The sequence below is a fragment of the Gopherus flavomarginatus genome, chromosome 6, assembly GCF_025201925.1.
Source record: "Gopherus flavomarginatus isolate rGopFla2 chromosome 6, rGopFla2.mat.asm, whole genome shotgun sequence".
NCBI classification, from domain to species: domain Eukaryota; kingdom Metazoa; phylum Chordata; order Testudines; family Testudinidae; genus Gopherus; species Gopherus flavomarginatus.
In genome coordinates this window covers 8,565,320-8,587,027 of record NC_066622.1, presented here as the reverse complement: position 1 = coordinate 8,587,027, position 21,708 = coordinate 8,565,320, and the positions used below count along the sequence as shown (strand labels likewise).

Genomic DNA, 21,708 nt, shown 5'->3' with positions numbered 1-21,708 from the left:
GTGTTAAATTCATTGGCTGATAGAAAAAATATCTGAGGAACAATACCCAGCGTGTAATATTACAAGAAAAGAAAAGCTATGTCTCCATATGAAGGACAGGACTCTATACTAGGGGCAGGCAAACTTTTTGGCCTGACGGCCGCATCGACCCACCCCCAGGACTCCTGTCCCATCCAACACCCCCTGTTCCCTGACAGAATCCCAGGACCCCTGCCCCATCGACAACCCCCCCCTCGCTCCCTGTCCCCTGACCGCCCCCAGAACTCCCGGCCCTTGATTGCCCGCAGCTGCCCCTTCCAGCCATCTCCCTCCTTTCTGACTGCCCCCAATCCCCTGTCCCCATTCAATCCCCCTGTTCCCCCGACCCCCCCAACCCCTATCCACACCCCTGCCCCCTGACCACCACCCTGAACTCTCCTGCCTTCTGTCCAACCCTGCCTGCTCTCTGCCCCTTTACCGCCCTGCCTGGAGCACTGGGGGCTGGTGGTGCTACAGCCACGCACCGCACAGCACAGAGCACGGGGTCAGGCCGAGCTCTGCAGCTGCGCTGCCCCAGGAGCTCGCAGCCCCGCCTCCCAGAGCATTGCACCAGCAGCGGGGCGAGCTGAGGCCGCAGGGGAGGGGAAACAGCAGGGGAGGGGCCGGGGGTGAGCCTCCTGGGTCAGACGCTCAGGGACTGGGCAGGAGGGTCCCACGAGCCAGTTTCGGCCCATGGGTCGTAGTTTGCCCACTTCTGCTCCATACCAATGGGAACTTTGAGTTCTCAAGAAGTGCTGGATAAGCTTATAGAATCATAGAACTGGAAGGGACCTTGAGAGGTCATCTACTTCAGTCCCCTGCACTGAGGCAGGGCTAAGTATTATCTAGACCTCCCCTGACAGGTGTTTGTCCAACCTGCTCTTAAAAATCCCCAATGATGGAGATTCCACAGTCTCCCTAGGCAATTTATTCCAGTGCTTAACCACTCTGACAGTTTGGAAGTTTTTCCTAATGTCCAACCTAAACTGCATACACTGCAATTTAATCCCATTGCTTCTTGTCCTACCCTCAGAAGTTAAGAAGAACAATTCTAAATTTATATGTTTTTAATAGCAATGCTAATATGCAGAGATACAAGGATTTTAAATCCTTGTGTTTTCTAACAGTAGAATACACTATTCAGCCAGTGCTAAGTACAGTCTGTTGTGTGTGTGCGCCCGCACACACCCCCACACACCCCCTAAAAAGTAGTTGAAAGTGGTGAAAGAAAAATCTTTGAGACAGGTTTTCAAAAGAGCTCAGCAACCACAATTCTCAATGGGAGTTACTGGCTGTGCCTTCCATTTTTGAAGACAGCCTTATATTCATAAACATTCTTCATGGCCCGAATCCACCCATACAGTACACACTCCACATACAAGTCATCTCGATGGGGCCATTGTAACAGAGGGAAACCTAGCCTCTCCAGTCCATAGATCCTCCATAGCTTGTGGTCTCTTTGGATATATGCAGTGAGCCATGCTGTGCAAGCCATATGCTGCCCCATTCTCTGATCTCAGTATCACAGTGCCCTGTGGGAGCTGCTCAATTCCTTGCGGGGCTGGGCCTTAAGATTTGACCTGAGCACCCACAACAACCATTGACTTCAATGGGAATTGCAGGTACTCTGGATCTTTCCAAAGATAAACATTTTAAGATCTGTTCCTGTAAGTCCTGATGTGCACAAGTAGTCCTTGTTCATGAGTCATTCCGTTGCCTTGAATGGGACAAAGCATATGAGCAAGAGTTTTCAGGGTTGGGCCCTTCCATTTCTGACACCAGTCTGTTCTCCAAAAAATCAGGCTACTCTAAATGCAAAGCATGTCTCCTTCTTCCACTGAAGTAAAGGAAGAATTGCAGCTGAACAGCTGTAAGATATGAACATACAATTGCTACCGATTATGACAACCCAGTAACATAGGCCCTAATCCTGCACTAGCTGAAAGCAAGAATTTTCCGGTCTCTTTTGACAGGAGCAGGACTGAGTTTTTAAACTAACAAAGCAAATGAGAAGGCTGTCCCTTTGGAACATTCTGTAAGATGTACAGCAATAGATGCCAGAAAATAATCTTATTAACAGAGCCTAATAATATGAGTCACAAATTTATATGTGGTACTTTGGAACTGCATTCATTTTAACTTACACCCCAATTCCCCACTGTGCATCCTTGACTGAGACTAATACATTTAGACTTGAGCTGGGCTGCAGCCCCAGTGGTACCTGCCTAAAGCACTGTGGAAAGGAGTCTCCAGTGCCTGCCCAGAGCTAAAATAAGTTTAGCTTGGAAGAACAGTTCTGTTTAGAACACTGGAGAATAGTGGAAATGCTGAATCCCACAAGAAAAATAAATCTTGCTCATAGTAAAGGTTTGATTTCACAACAGAGAGGAAAAGAAAACACTCAAAAGGAAATGTAAAACATTACAGGAGAGAAGACTAAAACAAAAGGGTGAGATCACTTGCATGTTAAGAGGAAATGCACTTGATATTCTCTTTTCAAATACAAATCAGAGCTGAACTTAAATAGGCCAGTAATTAAGGCAGGTTTCTGATGTTATCAGCAGAAACATGTCAATGTAGAATAGCGTATATTGCCTTTGGGGTTTATACTTGTGTCTAATTTTTCCTGGGGCTTAGCCACCACAGTATGAATCCCCACAGTCTTGCAATACTGTGACAGCAAGATACAAGCATTACGGTGCATTGAAAGGTCCCTTTGTGACTCACATCATCCCTCCCCTCACACACACACACACCCTGCTGCTCTCAAACAGAGACTGAGTTTTGACACATGGGTGTGGGAAGAGAAAATATCCAGCAGGGATTCAATCCCTCATGCTGCTGAGTGCTGATGTGAGGCAAAGCACTAGCGCTGGGTATTTGCTTTTTATTTAGCACCTCCAAAGAATGACCTCTGTGACACATAGAGAATACGCAGAATGCCCAATGGCAGAGATCAAGCTGCTGTGTCTACTCTCAACCGAGCACTGGGGAAGAGTGAAAGCGGGCACACCAGGAAGGGGGGACAAAGTGTACTGAGGGCACAAGGGTTTATGTGCAACTCCTGTGCATCCAAAAGGTACGTGTATCAGCTAGTATCAAAATACTCCTGTTATCACCCAGGAGTTCTTTCTTTCACACAGTGTGTACGGAAGGGCTGATGTTAGGAGATACAGAAATGTTTCCAACCGTTCCTTTGAAACTGTATCTCTCACAGCCAGCTGCTTGGTGCCCCCTGGCATACGCTGGACCCTCTGTTGTTGGCAGCCCATCAGACTGCAGCACACACTTCCCCTCAGTTTAATTCACCTTACTGGATCACAAGTAACAAACCACTACATTCAGCAGTGTGACTGGCAGCTGGCTCCACACACCTGCAGCCTGGAGATGCTAGGCAGATACCTGAGGCAGGATGAGGAGCTGCAACACTGAGTAACTGACAGGATCCTTGCTAATGCCTAATTGTACATAAATGGAGAAATTCTGTAGACCCTTTGACTCCCAACCAAGCATTAGTTTTTCTGCGGCAATAGCCCATCCCCTTTGTCCAATGTACATGGGTCCCCATGAGATGAAGATGGATCAACCATTCTGGCCAAAGCATTCTCCTAAGCTTGTTTAGCCAGAAAGCTCTACATCTGCAGCATCTGTTTAAACCAGCGATGGCACAGCAGCCTTCGTAAAATTCTTGCTCTGCGACATAAGGGGATAAAGCATCAGAGCTGGTCTCCATTAGATATTTTCACTTGGAGTTAATTGATCAGGGAGTGTCCTGACTAGCATTTACAAATGTGTTAATTACTTTGAGTTTATTGACAGCCAATTAATTCAAGGTTAAAAAAAGTCTAGTATAGACATACCCATTAAAAGGTGTAGTGTTGCAATAGTCCCTTTGATTCCTGGAACTCTTGAGGGGCACACCACATCTCTTTCCAGTTGTTGAAAGCCATAAAATCCAATTACAGAAACTTTATAGGCTCTACCACCATCCTAAATAATTACTGCATGTGAGATATGGATCTTAAAGATAGTAGACAGTACACTATACATAAGAACATAAGAACGGCTATATTGGGTCAGACCAAAGGTCCATCTAGCCCAGTATCGTGTCTTCCAACAGTAGCCAATGCCAGGTGCCCCAGAGGGAAAGAACAGAACAGGGAATCATCAAGTGATCCATCCCTTGTCACTCATTCCCAGCTTCTGGCAAACAGAGGCTAGGGACACCATCCCTGTTCATCTCGGCTAACAGCCATTGATGGACTTATCCTCCATGAACTTATCTAGTTCTTTTTTGAACCTCGTTATAGTCTTGGCCTTCACAACATCCTCTGGCAAGGCGTTTCATAGGTTGACTGTGCATTGTGTGAAAAAATACTTCATTTTTTTTGTTTTAAATCTACTGCCTATTAATTTCATTTGGTGACCCCTAGTCCTTGTGTTATGAGAAGGAGTAAATAACACCTCCTTATTTGCTTTCTCCACACTAGTCATGATTTTAAAGACCTCTATCATATCCCTCCCTAGTCATCTCTTTTCCAAGCTGAAAAGTCCCAGTCTTATTAATCTCTCCTCATATAGCAACCATTCCATACCCCTAATCATTTTCCAAGTCCAATATATCTCTTTTGAGATGGGGCAACCACATCTGCACATATTATTCAGGATGTGGGCATATCATGGATTTATATAGAGGCAATAGAGTATTTTCTGTCTTATTATCTATCCCTTTCTTAATGATTCCCAAAATTTTGTTCGCTTTTTTGACTGCCATTGAACACTGAGTGGATGTTTTCAGAGAACTATCCACAATTAATCCAAAATCTCATTCTTGAGTGGTAACAGCTAATTTATACCCCATCATTTTATATGTATAGTTGGGATGATGTTTTTCTATGTGCATTACTTCGTATTTGTCAACATTGAATTTCATCTGCCATTTTCTTCCCCAGTCACTCAGTTTTGAGAGATCCTTTTGTCGCTCTCTACAGTCTGCCTGAAACTTAACTATCTTGAGTAGTTTTTTATCATCTGAAAATTTTGCCACCTCATTGCTTACCCCTTTTTCCAGATCATTTATGAATATGTTGAATAGGATTGGTCCCAGTACAGACCCCTGAGGGACACCACTATTCACCTCTCTCCGTTCTGAAAACAGACCATTTATTCCTATCCTTTGTTTTCTATCTTACTGACCAATGACAGGACCTTCCATCTTATCCCATGACTGCTTACTTTGCTTAAGAGCCTTTGGTGAGGGACCTTGTCAAAGGCTTTCTGAAAATCTAAGTACATTATATCCACTGGATCCCCCTCGCCCACATGCTTGTTGACCCCCTCAAAGAATTCTAGTAGATTGGTGAGGCATGATTTCCCTTTACAAAAGCCATATTGATTCTTCCCCCCAAAATTATGTTCATCTGTGTGTCTGACAATTTTGTTCTTTACTATAGTTCTTTACTATTGTTCTTTACTATAGTTTCAACCAGTTTGCCTGGTACTGAAGTCAGGCTTACCAGCCTGTAATTGCCAGGATCACCTCTGGAGCCCTTTTTAAAAATTGGTGTCACATTAGCTATCCTCCAGTCATTTAGTACAGAAGCTGATTTAAATGATAGGTTACAGGCTACAGTTAGTAGTTCTGAAGTTTCACATTTTCATTCCTTCAGAACTCTTGGGTGAATACCATCTGGTCCTGGTAACTTATTACTATTTAGTTTATCAATCTGTTCCAAAGCTTCCTCTAATGACACCTCAGTCTGGGACAGTTCCTCAAAGTTGTCACCTAAAAAGAATGGCTCAGGTTTGGGAATACAAAATAGTGTGTATGGAGAATACAAACATCAATTACTCCATGTGAGGTATGGATCACAAAGATGATAGATGGTACACTATACAAAAAAGTGTGAATGGAAGATATAGTTACCTATTGACTTACTCCAGGTTAACACAGAAATCAACAAGATGAGAATCTGGCCCATAACTTGATATGCTATAACCAATGGATCATATATGCAATCTAAAAATGGTTAGGCAGATGGTGAGTTGTGATTACTGCTCTTGATTGGCTAAGAATTGCACACATCCAATTATTATTGTTACCCCATCTTTTCCAAACCGGATCCCGGCCTGCTTGTTTGTTTCATCCACCTGTTATGTCTTGTCTTTTGGATTATAAGCATTTTGGGGCAAGGCGTGGCAGCTACTATATGATAATCTAGTACAATAAGACCCCAAGATGGTTGGACTCCAGGCACTGTCACAATATCAAATAATAAATAATACATTGAAAATCTGCTAGGTGAAATCAGGATGTAAAACTGAATACCAGCAAAGAATAAATAACCTTGTGTGTTGCCCTGAGGTAAAGGCATATGGCAAGCACAGTGGGGTCGAGGTCTGTGACTGGAATGTCTAGACACTACAATAATTCAAATAATAAATAAGACATCAACAATGTTCCCCTACCAAGCTAGATCCATAGCCATGTGTTGAAATATTGTACAAAAGACAGATCATGGTCTAATTACAGAACTCATGATGGTAGCTTCCCAAAGTAGCATGGATGAGCCATTAGAAATGCTAACTAACACTGCTAGCAAAACTGGGTTAAAGAATAAAGTGTCTGGAGGTTCTCCAATGAGCAAATCATTTCTCATTCTTGCCTTAGCAAAATTAAAAGAGACTAGTAGAAGATGACAAACACACACACCCCGCCGCACCTCTGGGGGAGCGGGAGTAGGGATGGAGCAACCTCTGCATTCCCAGGTGCAAGGACTGCAGTTCTGCACAGTTCTTTTGAAGGCCACACAAGGGGAGTAGAGGGCTTTTTACATCCTTTGCACTGCTGTAAATGTAAGGGCCAGGGCCATACTTAGCTGCAGAAATATGAGGAAGGCACAAGGTCCAAGGCATAGTACTTACTGCATCAGGACAATAATATTTTACTATTAGATGTTCCGAACAACAATCTACTTTTTAAAGTTAAGAGGGAAGCTACCAGATCTGAAAACAGCTTTCCAATATCCAAGATTGTCTCATTAACTTTACAGCTCCAGTACACAAAATGCAGCTCCAAAAAGCTGGTAGTTATTTATCATATCACAAAAGACAAATATAGAGAGGTTACTCAGTACTACACAGCATGTTGTTCTGTCTTCAATTAGGACCCTTTTATGCCTGGCCCATGTCATCTTTTGGAGGTTTAATTCCTTGGATTTTTGTAAGCAATATGTCAATATTACATCTTCTTAGGACATCCACTGCCCCAGACAACCAATTCACAAGAGCACAGATCAGTGTATAGTCCTGCCTGGTCACATCCTAGCTGTTCACATTGCCCAGTCCACAACTGTTTATGCCATTTATTGCTTGGTTCCTACACACACAGCATCAATTCTGTTTTGCATGCAAGCAGGGGTAATTACATTGCTCTATATTACCACTCTTAACTCAGTAGCTGACAGTTTACGTATTTGCAGACACAGATTTAGGATGATATTAAAAGGTATATTCTATCTGTAGCCAGTTCATTGATTAGAGCATATTGAGTTTTGGACCAGATTCTGATCTTCTTTATGTCTGTGTTAACCTGAGTAAGTTGATTAGTTTCAGGGCACTTAGTTCATATTTACACCAATGTAAACAAGATCAAAATCTGATCCCATGTCTTTTTTGTTTGTGTTAAGATAAATTATCAAGTGATATTGGCAATTACTTTTGTGATCACTTGACCTTTACTTTACAGATTAGTACAATTTTTGAAGATTTGGACCTAAGTGACGTCCTTAAGGCTTCCCAAGTAAGTGGCAGAGCCAGGATTAAAACTAAAGTCCCTGCTCACAACCATAGCTCAAGTCATTGTAAGATGCTGCCTTTCTTTTATGAAACAAGCTCAGAGAACTCCTAGGTCCTTGTTTGATGTGAGTTTCTATAAGATTACTTTGGCGTAGTGATTTTTTTCTTAGTATTTATGGGCAAACTCTTCAAGATGATTTTTGATTCATGTAAGATCTGCTGCTGCCACAGTAAATAAAACTATGGGTCGCTTAGTATTTAGTAGGTGTCCGTATGACCTAAAGTCCTGTTTTTTAACATTTATATAACTTAATCGCCTGATGCATTTCTGTTACAGTACAAAGTAACACATGAAACACTGCCAATAGAAAAAAAAGTGGAAGAAACTACTAGACACTTTCTTGGCATACTGCCTTGAGAAAGCTAACCACAACTTCACTGATACAAGCCAAGCCAGCTCATGCTGATACAACTATCTTTCCCTCTCTGAATAGGCCTATTTTTTTAATTAACATCTTTGCAAATGTCAACCTTGTTACAGTATGTCTATGTTTCTAGCCTGCATCTTTATATTCTACAGAATACATGTAGGACCAACTTGGCGGCCTGAATGTTTAACAAATTATTCTATATGGGCTAAAAGGTGTAATATCCAGGTGATGGTAACTTGAAATTTTTGTGTTTATTTTTAACTTCAAGGTCTAACTAGTATATATTCCATTTAGATTTAATGCTAATTAAGGTTCTTTGCTGAATTGAAATATAATCTCTTTTACATAATAAAACAATGAGAGATCATTTTCTATATTTGTGACACTGATGTGAATATTTAATTTATTTGCATTCTTAAGACTCAGCTATGCTTTGTTGATACCTTAGTGTCTTGCCAAATCTTAATGTCTACTTCCTACTTCTGTAGAATTGAGTCAGTATTGTCAATCAGATGATCAACGAACTATCACTGGCACTCAGCTAACTCTTTAAATCACAACCTGTCCAGTCTAATTCTCAGGCCAATTCAACAGCCATACAACTAGTATGTATGCTAGAGTCTAAAATAGCCAATGTGGAATTGTTCTCATTGTGTTTTATTAAATCCAAACCAAACTAAGTACTCAGAGAACATTGATTGCTTCTTCCTAAAGTTATACACTATGCATGTTTTCATACATACTTTGTATAATATAATCTCCTTGAAAATGAAATATATTTATACAAGGATCTGCAGAAGACAATATTACCTAAAGAGAATTATATTGCATTGGAGCTATGTCAGTTTACACCAAATGAAGACTTTGTCCTTTGAGTCTTAGTCAAGAGGAAGGAAAAACTCCACGCACGCACCCGATCTATTTCATTTAAAAGTATATTCTCCAATACATACCTTACTAAGACATAATTATATGCATTCAAGCATTTGGGTTAATGTGACAAGGGAGACCACAGTCCATGTACCTGTGCAATATGTTACGTACAATGTAATATCCATAGTAATATTTAATATATCGTATATGTGTCCTTCAGCCACTATTTCACAGAAAATAAAGCTACAGTCACTTACAAATCCTGTCACATAAAATGGTTTGCAATTTGTTTGCAATTTTTAACCTTCTGCCAAGTCATCTATAGGTTACCAAAATGATTAATTATAGAACTATATATTGCAGTGAAATGAAAATTTAAACTTTGCGTTTGCATGTATGATGTGCAAAAGTTTATCTGAAAACATTAGAACATAAGAATGGCCATATTGGGTCAGACCAAAGGTCCATCTATCCCAGATTCCTGTCTTCTGACAGTGGCCAATGCCAGGTGCTTCAGAGGGAATGAACAGAACAGGGAATCATCAAGTGATCCATCCCCTGTCACCCATTCCCAGCTTCTTGCAAAGACTTATAATGTTTAAGAAAGTTTTAGAAAAAAAGGACTACTGTACTTGATAAATTCACCTTTCAATGACTCATGCCGGAAATCCATAGTGTTTCATTACTGAATTACCCTTGGTATTAGAAACAGATACTTTCAGTATTTATCCATTCAGTTAAATTCAAGTTTATTAGGCTAAATCCACTAAATCAGAATTTGTTTTTTTAACACTGCATGTACTTGTATTTAATGGATACTCTTGCATTCATCAAGTGCAAGAGGCACAAGACAGAGAGGAATCTGTCTTTTTTAATTACCCTTGCCTATACCAAAGTAGTTCTACTATTGAGTTTTTAGTTTTTCAGAATGTCTCTTAAATTCAGTATCAGACTAATATCCATGTAATCCCACAAAATGAGAAAATGTATGCTGAATCTGTTATTGACTACAGCCATTTTTGCCATGACTCAAAATTCCATATACAGAAATATTAAGTTACTGAAATTGTACATTGGTTCATCTGCATCATTTTTGTTAATCCTTATTTGGCTGAATGTTTTAATCTTACTTATACAGTGACTAACAAACACATTTCTAATATTATAAATTGGAAGAGCGTAGGGACTATAGCTGAATACATTAAAATCAGTCTGTTCTCTAGTTAACATATTTCCATCCCTTTTATGTAAAAACCTATTGCATTCAGTAAGCTGATTGAAAATTCATAGCCTTATAAAAATATTATCCTGATATCATGTTCTGACAGTAGAAAACGTCCAAAATCTCTGTTTCCTCTAAAGGACCCTCCCTGGCTGGTACTTTCCAGGTGCAGAGCAATCTGAATCAGAGGTGAACACCATGTCAAATTCCACTCATCTGTCAATGTACTGGATTATTTCTTGAGAGACTGAAATTGGCTGCCTGGGATCAGAACATCATCAATCTTACTCGTGCAGGGTGTGGAGTAGCTGCCTGAGAAAGGCTCGCAAGAGGAAAATCTCTGAGATTCCTAAGCAGGTGATGAGGCAGCTGTAAAACCTTCACTGTATCTGTATCACAGCTCTGAGTGAAAGATTTGTCATTTTCCACATTTCCCCAATACTTGGTATGCATTCAGTGTCTGACTGTTCTTGCTTCATAAAAGAAGTGATTTTTCAAGCTTAGGCAAATGTGGCAAAGCTCTGGATCTGCCAGGCTCTCATTTTTTCTCATAATGTTGCTTGTTTCAACAGATTTTACAAAATGAGATTACATTTTCCTTTTACCTATTTATGCAAGTATTTTGTTTGTTTGTTTATTTAGCCAGGGGACAGTCTCAGCTCACCAATGGTGATTTCACTGTTGTGTTTTAATGGGCATTTCACTGTGTACTCCAGAAAAGAACATTCAAAACGGGATGTATTCCTTAACTTTAAAACACTCACTACTAAAGCCAACATAAAACACATAATAGTTGTTCATTAGATAAAGCCTGTGAGTCAAATTTTTAGAACCATTCCCCTCCAGGCTCTGATTATACTTATTTTATGTTACATTATTGAGAGAAGGCAAGAAGATGTCCAAAAACAACAAAAAACAAAAAAAAACCCTAACACTTTTGGGCAGTGAAAACAATTGGAAAAAAAAACAATACAGCACGTTAGAACTGCTAAAGATTAAGGGTAATTTTATTCAAATGTGCCTAAGTGATTTAGAAGGCTAAGCCCTATGACTTTTGGAAATGTTAGCCTTATCATAATTCTGCTTTGATCTACCTGCTTCTACAAATTAAATAATGTGTAATTACCAGCTAATAGTCTCCGTTTCATCTCTAATTCTCTTGGGAAGAACTTTCACTCCTTTCCTTGGGTTCAGAGTATGTGAAATTACAACATGAGGCTCTCTCATTTCTAACTTATTGGTAATAATGAGCTTTAATATGCCATTTCTTCAACATTTTGCATATGATATGTGGTTCACAAAGTAATTACACCAAATTAACACCAACAATTTCTGTTTGAAGAATGTCAAAGTAAAGAAAATATTTATAAAGAGTCTCTGATGTGTCAGTGAAAATCAGCTGACTTTTCCGTTCCATACACAAAGAAACTATAACCTGCTTTCAGTAACACCCATCCAGCCCCACTGAAACCCAGGCCTGAATTCTACTCAGAGTTGCACCTTTGCAACCTCATGGCTAGTCATCAGTAAGATTAAAACTTCTACGCCAAATTCTGCTCTCATCGAGACCTAGCCCACCCCACTGACCTCAGGAAGAGTGAAAAGGCTCAGCTATTATCAGAAGTTGGCTCATATCAGTGCAAGTGTACAGTTTGTGCCCAGATTGGCATAGATACAGCAAATAAAGTTAAATAAAGCTCTGCCACCAGGATTTCTTCTGGGGGACAAAACTTATTCAGTTATTACACCAATAAATAAATAAATAAATAAATAAATAGAGAAATTACATTCTCATCTAAAATAGGTTTCCCGTGATTAGCCTCCTGAGTTGAGAAGTTGTTGGAAAAGGATGTTAACAGGAGGCATATTCCAATACCAAACAGGCATACATTAGGATGATCAGAAAGATACTCTGAGACACATAGACAAACAACTCAATAACAAAATGGGACTTTTATGATTATTCAACCATTTATCAAGGCAGACAAGTGCACGGATAGAGTGCCTGTAATCTTACAACATCCTGTAGCTGATTGGTCCTACCTGGTCTGTGCAGGTGATGCTGCTGGAAAGTGTGATGAAGAGACCCCTGACAGAGCAGCATTGCACAGGCACTTATCCACAAATACAGGACCCAAGACATTGCAGAGACCATTGCCATTCTCTAAATGAAATATTAGACAGGCATTATTATATATAGCCTTAGAGCACACACAGTATTTAGCAGTGATTACAACAGTATTTTTACCTTTATAAAGTCTTTGTTTCTTTCCTCTCCCACCCTCTGATCCCACCCCCCCTTGCAGGCTGCAATGGTTATATGACAAAGGTCGTGTCAAAAACAAGGAGAGTTGAGGTAAAGAGATGTCAGCATGGGAGACTTGGTAACTTTAATAATTCAGTGGCACAAATGAAACTATAATGATCCAAGTACTTGAAGAAAAACAACATAAATAGAAGCCAGGGAAATATTCCCACTCTGTTCTGCAATTTAACTTACCAGGGGGGGAAATTACAATACTATCCAAAAAAAGAGCTCCTCAGACTTTAAGGAAATTTACTTTAAGGAAATCCGTAATGTATTTAAATTACTTTAAATACATTACGGATAGTCATACAACATTATCAGCTATCCGAGATGCTTTTTAAGCATCCTCCTTCCCCAAGGCTTCAAGGCAAATACCTACCCAGTAGGTAACAGATTATTGTTTTTGACTTCTGTGCACATTAATTTTTAATTGCAATGAATGCTGTCTGCTAAACAAAGTAATTGTTTCTCAGAATTGTGTTCTAATCCCCAGATAAAATCAGCTTCCTTTTGTTTGGCTTATGCTCATAAAGAACAATAGTAAGGGCAGACTGAATTTTATATGTAGCAAATAGGAGGTTTGATCTTTTCATAAGGTAGAGTGTGTCAAAATTTAAAGACAGACTCTTGCTGAAAAGGAATGGTGTACTTTCTCTGTCTCCCAGTGCTGGTACACTTGGCTACTTGATATATTGTATGTGGGTGAATATTTCCATACATTTATTACTATGCTAATTGATTAAATTTTCTCAGACTTTGTGACTTTAACAGCTCCTTCTCAATACCTGCAAGGATTGTAGAATTTGCAAGGCTCAGCTACGCTACATATCGTCCAGTTCCTTTAATAACACCTTCTGCTGCATTTCATATTGTCAAATTAATCAAACTTCAGGCATTCTCCTTATTCAGCCAATAACATGATGCCCCTTTCTATCTAATAATCCAATCAGCAGAACATCATGTTCACTGAAGATGGAAGACTTTAAAGCTAAAAATCTTCTCTTCACACTGAACATTCTATGCATTTAGGAAAGATCGAGGCAACCAATGTAAAATCCAAAAGATGAACTATCAGCAGGATTTCTTTATTGGGGAAATACACACTATTCAAAATAATAGAGATGCTTAAGGGTCAATAAAATATATGCACAGATCATTTTTGTTATTTTAATCAATAAGCATGGTATTTGATGATTGTTTTAAAGACTAATGGATGAAAAAAAAACCCAAATAAACCCAAGTATAATTAACTGCAAAATAGCAAAACATTATTTCCCTAACCATGAGGCTGTTTGCTTCCCTGTCATATGCACTATTCAGCATACAATTAGTTTTCCTTCCCGCTGTTCACTTTTGTATACTTTCCCTCCTTCATTTTCGGATTGAGTAATACTGCAACATAGATTCAACTCCCTCCAAACAGATAGCTCACAATAGACCTCTCATGTCTTCAGAAATTAATGCTTTTTTTAGTCATTTCTGGTGCTCCCATGCTTTCATACAATGACATAAAAGGGAAAGGTGACTCTAACATGCATTGATATTTCAAGCATAAAGTGCTCTTATTTAACCTGAACTTTAAAATCCAAGCCAAACAGTGAAGCAAAGCCAAACTTCTACAGTCTCCCAATAGCTCCTATTTATTTTTTTAAAATGTTTCCAGGGATCATATTCTTAACCACACTGAATAGATGACTTCGAAATCCCTCCCCCCCCATGTTTTCACTCGCCTGCTACATCTTTTCTATCCTTCTTCAAACTAGGTTATTTTAATTAACTTTGTTAAGCCCCAACATTCCTTCCTTGCTAGCATTTCATTTCTTCATGTACTTGTTAGTCAGCTCACTACAACTGATGTCGAACACACTGTTTTTATGCAAAGTCAGCCTCTTGCTAATATAAATATACACACAAACACACACACACAACAGTGAGTATTCCTCCAGTTATTATCAGATGAGTTCAAGATCTGCTTTCTGAATCTTAAATCCTAGAGAAGCTCCTTACCTGAGTAATCCAACCAAGAGCAGAGTACTCTATTAGTGTTCATTGGAAAGATCTAACACTTTTTAAAATCCATCTGTACCACAATAAGGGATTTTAAATAATCTTCTTTATCAGGATTAAAAAAAAATTTCTCTTTTTCGTTACCAATCCTATTCCCAGAGTAAAGAAGACATCAGAGCTCTCAGACTGTGTTGTCAGAAAAGTGGCCAAGGTTTGAGGGGTGGAAACCTTGTCATTTTCACCTTTAAATCATCTCCTAATGTCACCTTCTGTTTGATGAGACCTTTGAAGTGATCTTGAGATAATTTGCAGCTTCCAGTGTACTTAAAGATGAGGATCAGTTTATGTTTAATGACAGAGCAGCCTCACTACAGCCCATTCAATGCAGAGTAAAGCAGCTGTATGTACAAAGCAGGATTGCTATACAATGCTGTATCGGTAGTCTATTTCAATACATCTCTGCTCTGTAAAGTATCACATGTCTTAAAGTGACATTACCTCTATTACAAGCTACAATGAATTGCTATACTAGCCCACGATCTGTTAACAACTGGAGTAGCATTTAAATGCCAGCACATCTGATATTTTTTACATTATACATAAAGAAAGAAAAACTCCTTTTCACCACAAGGAGGTCATGTTTGAAAAGAAAAGAATGGGCAGAAAAGTGTGACACAAGCAGGCTACCAGTGTATGTGGAAAGACAAAACACTTAACTTGCAGTAGCCAATGAGAAATTAGAGACCCTTTAATTGCATTTACTGACCCTTTACTCTCAGGGCTCATTCTTCCACCGATTTGCTAGAAATAATCCATAAAGTCAGTCCACAAATTTAAGGAAGTCTATTTAATTTCACAAGTTAGAAAGCAACATATATTTGCGATAGTGTCTTTTTGAGGGTGGGAAGGGGGAATACAAAGGGAGGGCGGGAAGGTGAAGAGTCCTATACACTTGTATAAGCTTTCCAAAAGCTTGTCCAAATGCTCAGTAAAATCTTCTCTTCTAACCCCCAATCATTTTGAAGGTACCTCAGGATGCAATGGAAAAAGAATACCCTCCACTCCTTCAACATCCTACCAAATGCTTAAGCTCTGACATGACAAATTATTTATTAGAGTCATTTATTTATTGCCCACATCTTAAGTGGTTGTTTACAGGAATGTGTTGGTTTTTCCCGTCTTGAGCTATATGTAATTATTTTTAAACAGCATTTTATATACTCACTGCACCACTAAATACTACTCTGATAACATTAAGGCGCTGAATTAAGCCTACAAAAACCCAAGGATATTGGAAGTTAAAGCTGAAACCTTCACTTTAAGTGCACAGTGCCTAAGTAATACAGTACATACAATAATATGTAAGAACACCTTCTTTGTAACACGATATGTTTTAATCATTTCTGGCATAAAAAAGATCTTACTTCCACTGCTTACCAAATGCACACACCAAACAACAATAATAATTACCTGTACTGTCAAACACTTCCTTTCCAAACATTCAGGGTGCACAGCTTTCCTGGAGAGTCTTATTAAGAAGGTGCTTTGTGATTACTTGACTGATTTTAATACCTCCTTTGGAGCCATTCTATTTTATTGTGTAATACATATGAAGAGACTGGCCTGACAGAGTGACAGAGCCATTACATTGATCTGTGACACAATGCATCATAACCGCTCTTTATTACAGCCCCGATATAATAACGCAACATGGGCGTGACTTGCACTGACAAAGAAGGGAATTCAAGAGTTTATCGTTTCAGTGCCATCCTGAATTCACCACAATGTGAGTCACTGTTGCAGAACATACAGCTGAGCTGTGCTTCATACAGAACCCAGAGTGGGCGAGGACAAACTTGCTATTATACCAACATTGTGGTTCCACAACTGCAGGACTCCGTGGGGACTGGTTCAGCCTCCTTAGGACTGCTCTAATTTACACGCAACTGCCTACAGCCCAGAGGGCCATCTGGCAGCGAGGACTAGCAGAAATGCAGAGCTGCTGCAGGCATACTCTTTTCCTGTAACTGCTTCCACTCCATGGCAGAGACTGTGAGCAGATTGACACACCAAGGGAATCCCCAGGTGGCCAGATTGATTAGGGCTATGACCCCTTTGCATCAGCAGAGCCAAGAATAAGACCCATGCTATTGCTTTGAGACCCTAAACATGCTCTAGGCATAATAGGGTGAGTAAACATTAACTGTAAGCTGGTGTTTCTCCAGCCCTTGTCTTTAGAAAGTTGGTTTAATATTAAATCTCCTTTGTTGTTTAGCAGTGTGTTGGGCCAAATTCAATAGCAATGGAAACTCTGGTGTAAGGGGTAAGGGCAGTGTAGTGTGCACCAGTTTGGCAGTGAGTAGTGTACAAAATAAGTGTTACTTATACAGCATTAGATGACTCGGCTGTTCAAAAACCATGAAGCAGGCCACCAAAAATCATCAGATAGGCTTAACATTTTTTAAACGGGTTATTATGTTTGCCTATGTTTTCCAGTTACCCATGCTCCACTGCCATGAGGGCTAAAAACATATTTTCTAAGAAAAGAAAAAGAAAAGAAAGCCGAGAGTCTCACATAACCACACGACTCCAGAAACTGGGGCTTTAAGAATACCAGGTATCATGAGGCTCACGATGAGTTGATGAGTTGTCAAGGCTGCTTATAAAGAAGTGTGGCAGGAAAATAGCTGCCAGGAACATATAAAGAATCAGCCCTTTTCTTCTACCACTTATTCTGTCGTACACCTTCCTAGTGGTGGTTTTTCCTGCTACAATTCCTGTAGTGACCCACTTCTGCTTAAAAATTAAGCTACATGGTTCACCTACAGAATGCTGGGTCAGTGCTGTCATAAACAGATAGCTAAGGGTTAATGTCTCTTTCACCTGAAGCACCTGACCAGAGGACCAATCAGGAAACCGGATTTTTTCAACTTTGGGTGGAGGGAATTGAGTGTCTAAGTCTTTTGTGAGTCTGCCTGCTTTCTCTGAGCTTTGGAGAAGTACTTTCTACTTTCTAGTCTTCTGTTTCTAAGTGTAAGGACAAAGAGATCAGATAGTAAGTTCTATGGTTTCTTTTCTTTGGTATTTGCATGAATATAAGTGCTGGAGTGCTTTGATTTGTATTCTTTTTGAATAAGGCTGTTTATTCAATATTCTTTTAAGCAATTGACCCTGTATTGTATCATCTTAATACAGAGAGACATTTGGATGTATTTTTCTTTCTTTTTATATAAAGCTTTCTTTTAAGACCTGTTGGAGTTTTTCTTTACTTCAGGGAAATTGAGTCTGTACTCACCAGGGAATTGGTGGGAGGAAGAAATCAAGGGGAGATCTGTGTGTTGGATTGCTAGCCTGATTTTGCATTCCCTCTGGGGGAATAGGAAAGTACTTTTTGTTTTCAGGATTGGGAACAGAGAGGGGGAGTCTCTCTGTGTAGTTTCACAGAGCTTGTGTCTGTGTATCTCTCCAGGAGCACCTGGAGGGGGGAAGGGAAAAAGGATTATTTCCCTTTGTTGTGAGACTCAAGGGATTTGGGTCTTGGGGTCCCCAGGGAAGGTTTTTCAGAGGGACCAGAGTGCCCCAAAACACTCTAATTTTTTGGGTGGTGGCAGCAGGTACCAGGTCCAGGCTGGTGGCTAAGCTTGGAGGTTTTCATGCTAACCCCCATATTTTGGATGCTAAGGTCCAAATCTGGGACTAAGGTTATAACAAGTGCAAGTTTCACTAGTCTTAGCACTTACATCCATACACTACACTTTGCCCCATCATTTACACTCCCGCTAAATTTGACCCTGAGTTTTCCCAAGGACCGATTTATTATTTTCAGACAAACTTAAAAAAAAAATAGGAGGCCTCTTGTTTGGCAATATAATGGCAATACTCACTGCAACGGACACAGAACCATTACATTTGTTTGTTTTTCAGTAGAAAGCTAACACTGAATATTTATGCTTTTAAAAGTCTATGGTGTCTTTTAGGTACTTTCAGTAAAGGTATGTAATATTGTGCAGCTGTGCATCCTGATCTCCAGTTTAACAATGTTATTTCCCTGGACTTTCCCTAGGTTTTTAATAAAACTGGTAGTGGGTCGGTGGCAGGGGTCACTCACTCCTATCACTGTCCTCACCCATTTACTCAGCTCCTGGGAGGTGTTTGGGGAGCCAGGAGCATGTGCAGGAAGACATTGCATGGAGTGGAGGAGAGGGAGGTATGTGGGAGCTACAAGAAGACTAGGGCATGGGGAGGCCAGGAAGGGTGGAGCATCTCTGGGGAAATGGATCTGTGGAAATTGCTTCAAAGAGAGGATCTACAGGTGATAGAAGCAGTCACTGAGGATGGTGGGTTCTTGGGCAGCAAGAGTTGTGGGGAGCGGATGCTGCAGCAAATCACTGATAAGGAGTGGTCTGGAAAAGCTGGTAGGAGAGGAGGTGGAGGGGTTAAAGTCCTCTGGGGGACAGTGTGGAGCAGCTGCTGTTATTATTTAAGGGTGCTGGGTGTAGCTGAAGAGTTCAAAAGGTCACCCCTAATGCAGGGCTCTTCTGAATCCCGGGCCAAGAGCTGCTGGCTGTAGTTTTAGCTTGAGTGTCAGTATGCAGAAGTAAGGAGCCTGTTTAGCACAAGCTTTTCCCCACCACACTGTGTGAGCAATACATACAGGGCGGGCGGTGTTTGGGGGAGGCAAAGCAGGAACATGGGAAAAGGGGAGCTGCAGAGGTGCCTGGGAACGAGGAGGAGTGTTTGAACTGCCAGGAGAAAGGGTGCAGGAGGGATCCTCTGGAGGTAGGAAGGGGTAGAAGGGTAAATGATCAGGCCACACACCTTAGCAGGGTAGGCGTTGGCAGATCAATGCAAGGTACACAATTATGTACAGTACAGTGTAACTGTCACCCTGCCAAGTGCTGCTAACTCACAGCACAAAGAGGCTAATGCCACCACAACTTCTAACAGCTGCCACTGTGGCACAGGACAAGCTCTTCAGAAACAGGGGACATGTTGCTTTCATGAGAGGAGGGAATATTAAATAGCCTGCGCTTTTCATCTCTCCCCTGCCCTGGCTCCTGGCATCGCAGACATGAACAGAGGAGTCCTTGGCAACTCCTGCCGTGGCATTCTCACACCTGCTTAGGTGTCTTTTCTGCCAATTCCAACTTTCAATGGACCGACAAGGCGTGGGAAGGCTCCGCTTGCCTTGTTCCAGCCAGATACAGTGTCATGTTTCCCAGCTACTGACAACTGGCTCTGAGCACGTTGCCTATCCAGTTTTGATGTCAGCGGCTTCTAGGGGAGAGGGAGAAAGACCGGCCTGCAACCATGAGCCCTCAGGTCAAATTCAGGGCTGCAAATTTAGGAGCGATAATAGAAGAGAGAGAAAAATATTATCAGTGTGAATGTTGAATGGCAAATACCATAAGCGCAAGACTTACAGAAAAGTGAGCTGCCTCGCAAAAGGAATCCAGGAGGAGGAATCTGAGATACGCCCAGGGTTGGGGGGTCATGTCACTGAGCAGGTGAAACGGCAGCTCCAGCCAGAGAAGCGGGCTGGAGGGATCGAATCCCTACTGAGGGGTGGGATAAACACCTTGAGACAGGCAAGGATAGGTGGCTTTGCTGTTCCCTGGATGTCCCCCAGGGATGGTTTGAGACTGTTTCAAACACAGCAGGCATGTCAGGACATGTTTCCTCCTAGATTATCATGGTCTGTGCCACAGCCTTGGGGATGGAGGGGAAGAGGGGGGAGCAGCCGCAGCAAATATACAGGGCTCAAAAGGCCTCCAGGTTGCACAGTCAGGTCAGTCAGTCTCTAAAAGGGCAGCTGCACCCGGGGAGGGACAGCACCTCACAGAGGAAGGGAAGAAGGTTCCAACTAAACCGGATCCAGCTAGCAAATCAAATCACATAGCCCAGAAACCCCACTGGAAGGGGTCACTCCACAGGCTCCTCTTTTATGTGCTTCTGTCTTCCCACTCCATGTCCCTCTTCCCCAGTTGCAAGAGGGGAATTCAAAGGTGAAGATGGATGCAGGCAGCCATTTTCCAGCTGTCTTTCATAGGGTCCTGAAGTCAGGAAAGGTTGGTGGGGAGGGTTAGGGAAAGCACACCCCACAGGCAGCAGAAGGTGGAAGACCCCTGTGCCAGGAGCTGCAGGAGAGGGCTTGGAGCATGAGAAACCTACACCAAGGCCGAGTAAGTCCCCCTACCTGATTAACGTGGAGGGGAATTGAAGGCAAGATTGAATTATTTTAGAAAAAAAACATGCCCATCAGCCTGTGCCATTGGGTGGAATTTCTCATAGGGCAGAGGAAGCCAATTACAGGCAGAGTTTCCTGAGAACTGTGGGAAAACTCCACCCATCTTAAGGCTGATTAGTTGATAGGAGGGATTTCCAGCAGAAGGTCCGCATAAGAGAGCAGAGTTAAAGGTGGAGCTGAGCTCTCCCTGGCCATCATCCCACCCCCTCAAAGAGGGCCAGAGAGACGTGACCCTCATGGAGGAGGAACTAGAGCTGAGTAGGAGGTTGGGGAGGGCAAGCTGATGTAGATGCCATACTCTCAGCTGCTTCGCGTGGGATGTTTTTCCATGGATGTGGGGGATGGAGTCCCTGATTTCCCCCTCACAGGATTCCCCCTATTGAGTGGCAGCAGGTGTGTGGGAAACAGAAGCCTATTCCCCATACACCTCAGAAATCAGGAGGGTTTGTGGGGTGGGGTACCCACGAATAGTTTGGGCTGCTGGGAGACAACGGGGACCAGGATATTGGCAGGAGTCAGGGGTACTGGAGAAAGGGCAGGAATCTCTGATGGAGCAAGTCTGTCCCTCATCCCATTAGTTTTCTTCTCTACCTCAGTGAGAGCTCCATGCTGACCTGGCACCAGAGGGCGAGCAGGAAGAAAGGAGCAAAGCCTGTCTGCTACAGCAGCCCCAGTGAAGCCATGGCCACTGACCCCCGTCCACAGCCCCACTGAATATGCAAGATCTCAGATGGGATGCAGGCAGGCATCTCAGGGCTGCCAAAGATCAGAGCATCACAGGAGCGGGAGATGCCCAATACTCAGC

The 21,708-nt window shown here is 41.5% G+C and overlaps 1 protein-coding gene across 1 annotated transcript in view; it reads right to left on the bottom strand.

The window, feature by feature from the left end:
- TAFA1 (TAFA chemokine like family member 1) overlaps positions 1–15,100 on the bottom strand; it is a 362,988-nt gene extending 347,888 nt beyond the window's left edge. Inside the window, exons 1-2 of the mRNA XM_050957609.1 lie at positions 14,657–15,100; positions 12,385–12,505 (exon numbers count right to left, since the gene is read on the bottom strand). Of these exons, the coding sequence (XP_050813566.1) occupies positions 12,385–12,502 (118 nt within the window). The 5' untranslated portion in view covers positions 12,503–12,505; positions 14,657–15,100. The remainder of the gene's footprint in view (positions 1–12,384; positions 12,506–14,656) is intronic.
- Positions 15,101–21,708: the final 6,608 nt, after the last annotated feature.